This window comes from Coregonus lavaretus (genome assembly GCF_964263955.1).
Source record: "Coregonus lavaretus genome assembly, contig: HAP1_SCAFFOLD_902, whole genome shotgun sequence".
Classification (NCBI taxonomy): Eukaryota; Metazoa; Chordata; class Actinopteri; order Salmoniformes; family Salmonidae; genus Coregonus; species Coregonus lavaretus.
In genome coordinates, this window is record NW_028161830.1 from 111,103 (window position 1) to 114,908 (window position 3,806).

General features: G+C 45.0%; 1 protein-coding gene across 1 annotated transcript; it reads right to left on the reverse strand.

Moving 5' to 3' along the window:
* Window positions 1-214: 214 nt before the first annotated feature.
* LOC311120026 (uncharacterized protein) lies at window positions 215-1,071 on the reverse strand (the record flags this gene model as incomplete). The annotated part of the gene is made up of 3 exons (XM_084194660.1): window positions 215-339; window positions 443-763; window positions 1,032-1,071. The coding sequence occupies 3 exons, from the start codon at window positions 1,069-1,071 to the stop codon at window positions 215-217; spliced, it is 486 nt and encodes a 161-aa protein (XP_084050786.1).
* Between the last annotated feature and the right edge of the window lie 2,735 nt (window positions 1,072-3,806).

A 3,806-nucleotide genomic window follows, 5' to 3' on the forward strand; every position in this document is an offset into this window, starting at 1 on the left:
GCTACCTGCCGCCCCGTAATTGTGCGCCGCCCCATGGGTCTCCCGGTCGCGGCCGGCTACGACAGAGCCTGGATTCGAACCAGGATCTCTAGTGGCACAGCTAGCAATGCGATGCAGTGGACCACTGCGCCACTCGGGAGCCGAGTTAATCACACACCTTAAACACAGATATAGACCAATGTAGAATCTGAACCCTGCTCATAGACACAAACATTTAAATGACTTGTAACGTCTGAGTAACTGTCTTTACCTTGTAGTACAGGTAGATGGTGGTGATGGCTGTCAGTAGGATCAGCAGCACTACAACGTGTCTGATGATGAAGGCTGGCAGAGGAGAGGCTGCAAACAGAAACACCTTTGATGAGGGGACTGGTCATCATCACATAGATCTGTGGGAAATCTGTCAATGACAAAGTTAGAAGTCTGGTTCATGTTCAGTTACCTGTGACGGTGAGGGAGAGGAGCTCACTCTCAGAGAAGAAGTTATGAGAGAAAACATAATTGTCATAAACACAGCTGTAGTTCCCTTGGTGGGAGTCATCTGCAGCAGGGAAGAGGAAGGCAGCAGAGTGATTGACAGCTGGCTGGGTCTGGGTTCTGTTGGAGCCGGTGAACGTGAGGAGGAAGGAGCCTCCTGGGTACTGTGGCTGAGTGGAGCAGGTGATGGTGTAGCTGTCGCCCCATAGCATCTCGGGCCCCTGGTGGCCCCAGAAGACCCCTCCCATTGAGTCAGTCAGGGAGATATCAGGCTGGACCAGGAGATCTGTAACAATAAAAGAGACCAAGAAAAACCTCTTCAACTAGTTTCCTATAGATATGACAATAACATCAGCATGTAACAGTGCTAGCCACCCTCCCTCACAGGGCAACATGAGTAGTGGGCTCTTCGGCCATTCTACTACCAATGGTGGTTTATGGATTGTATGGCTGTGTGCTCGATTCTATACACATGTCAGCAACAGGTATGGCTGAAATAGCTGAATCCACTAATGTCCACATACATTTGGCCATATAGTGTATCTTGTTATTACCTGAGCAGATCACTGTGAGTCCAGGAACAAGATGATACATTCTCCTACACTCCCTCAGTGAAGACTCAAACCCAGAACAGTCAACACTAAACAGTGATCTAGTGGTTTTTCCACGTAGAACTGAAACAGTGGAGCCACAACCCAGCTTTCTACACACTATTGCAGCTACAGCCTCCTTGTTGCTGTCATCAGCTCCCACAGTCCTCCACTCTCCCTGGTCGTACCACTCCACTCCACCAGCACAGCGACTGCCTCCTCCCACCAGCCTCACATCATCAGGCTCTAAGAAAAGAAGAGAGAGAGACAGTAATCTCACAATTTTCTCACTAAAACACACCTATATTGCCTCTCATATTCTTCACTCCAGGTGAGAAACAATGTTGATTGAGTGACAAACTGTTTCTTACCTGAGCAGGTGAGTCCAACAGCATTACCAGGTAGGCAGGTGTTGTTTTTTCTGTCTGAGGTGTCACAGTCCAGGAGAAGGGACTCATTGCCTTTACACTGGAACTCTTTATCCCAGGTCTGACCCTCACCTTCTCCATAGAGCCCCCCCTGTAGAGCTGCAGGAGCCCCACAGCCAAGCTCCCCACAGACTACCTCTGCATCCTGCTGGTCAAAGTCAGCTTCACACACTGAGGCCCAGGACTGATTGGACTTCACCTCCAGTCTCCCAGAGCAGAGACCAGCTCCATCCACAAGCTGCACAGACTCTGGAGAAAAATAGTTGGTGGAACATTCAATCCGTTTTGTTGATGACACTGTCAAGGACTAAACACAAATATGTTGGATAAAAGATTGTAGTTTGCTATGTTTGATACTGTAAGAGGTAGAAATGGGTTATTAGTCACTCAGGACAGGGTTGGGAATAATGCAGGCAGGAGACAGGAATAAGTTCACTTCACTTTATAGAAAATAAACAGCTGGACATCCATCAGGCAGCTTCACTTCAGTAACATCTGAACTACAATGATCTGCCCATGCAGATCTCCCATAAACCAATATGACAAACACAAATATAATGTTTAAATACATCTAACATCTCTCCCTCTCTTTAAATGAAAAAACACATAAACATGATATATGCTAATATTGTATAATGTACAAATGAAATATCTCAATATTACCAGTGTCTTACCTGAACAGATCACATGCTGATAATATCCACCATTACAGTCAGCAGGTCCTACTCCTACTCCACACTCTGCAATAGTAGACTCATTTCCACTGCATGTACTCCATAGTGTGACTCCTCCTCTTCCCTCTTCAAACAGAGGTCCTCTAGATGCAGCTACAACATTCCCACAGCCCAGCTCTCTACACACAACCTTAGCCTCTGTAATGCTCCACCACCACCTATAACATAGAACTAACCACTCTCCTTCATAAAATACTTCCACATTCCCAGAGCAGGAAGTGGTCCCATTCACCAGTCTGACTGAGAGTTTAGCTGTAAACAGCAGAGAGGAAAACACAGTGGTGAGGACAGATTATGACAGGGCTTCTGTTATTCTAACAGCAGTAATGCTTTGTGGTTGACAAGTATTAGTAGTTCCATAAAACAGTACTTGTTATTGGGTTTTAGAATGGTGTGTATGGACACATGAATTTCTCCATGTGGGATAATAAAGTTGACTAATATTGAACTGCTATAATCATTGTAGATTTATACTCTACCTACCTGGTGGACTGATGCTTTGAGCCTGGAGATCTGAGGAGAGAGAGGAAGAGAGAGAGAGAGAGAGAGAGAGAGAGAGAGAGAGAGAGAGAGAGAGAGAGAGAGAGAGAGAGAGAGAGAGAGAGAGAGAGAGAGAGAGAGAGAGAGAGAGAGAGAGAGAGAGAGAGAGAGAGAGAGAAAGAGGCAGAGGTTAAATGAACATCAACATGACCTTTCATGATGTGCTGGGGAAGATAGGCTAATTGTTGGTGTGATGCAACAACACCCATGTGTACATACACTATAGATGGTAATGTGTAACACTCTTTCCAGATGAGTTTATATCTAATTTATTACATTTTTTTTGTCTGTTGTTTCAGAGGTCAGGGTCAAGCTGAGTGGAAGAGTAGAAAAGGTTACTGGTTATGATGACATCACTGGTGAGAATTCAGTGATGAAAAGATATTCAGCTGACTGCATGTTAATCTGTCAGCCCTATCTCTTTTGAAATCTCCCTCTCTCTCCTCTCCCTTCTCTCTCCCTCTCTATCTCCCTCCCCTCCTCTGCCCCCTCCATCCTCTCTCCACCACTCTCTCCTCTGCCCTCCCCACCCCCTCCTTTCTGTCCTCTCTCTCTCTTCCTGACATATAGCATCAGGCCTGTTGAGCTTGACTCAGGTCACAGACCTCTAGCATCTACACCACCCATTCTCCTACACTAACATAAGACCAATATAATATATAATATATACTCTCATTCGTTTACACAGAGTCAGATATAATCAATTGTTGACACACTGAATATACAACAGTCAGATGCAAGACATCATCACAACTTAACTGACATTAGTGCCTGTCCCCAGATGGACAGTTATGCTACAGTAAAGTACATTTACAGGTGATCACATCATTGTCCTGCTTTAAGACAGATTTTTACTGTCTGCTTCCAGTTGTATGTTCTTTTACTAGCCCTGTAAATGAACATATATCTTACAATATCAAAACATATCTCAGTAACTGTCACAAGTGTATATCAGTATAACAGCATCCTACCTGTGCTCCAGAACAGGATCATCAATATCACTGCAGGTATCATATCTGTCTCTAACTGGGGCTCCA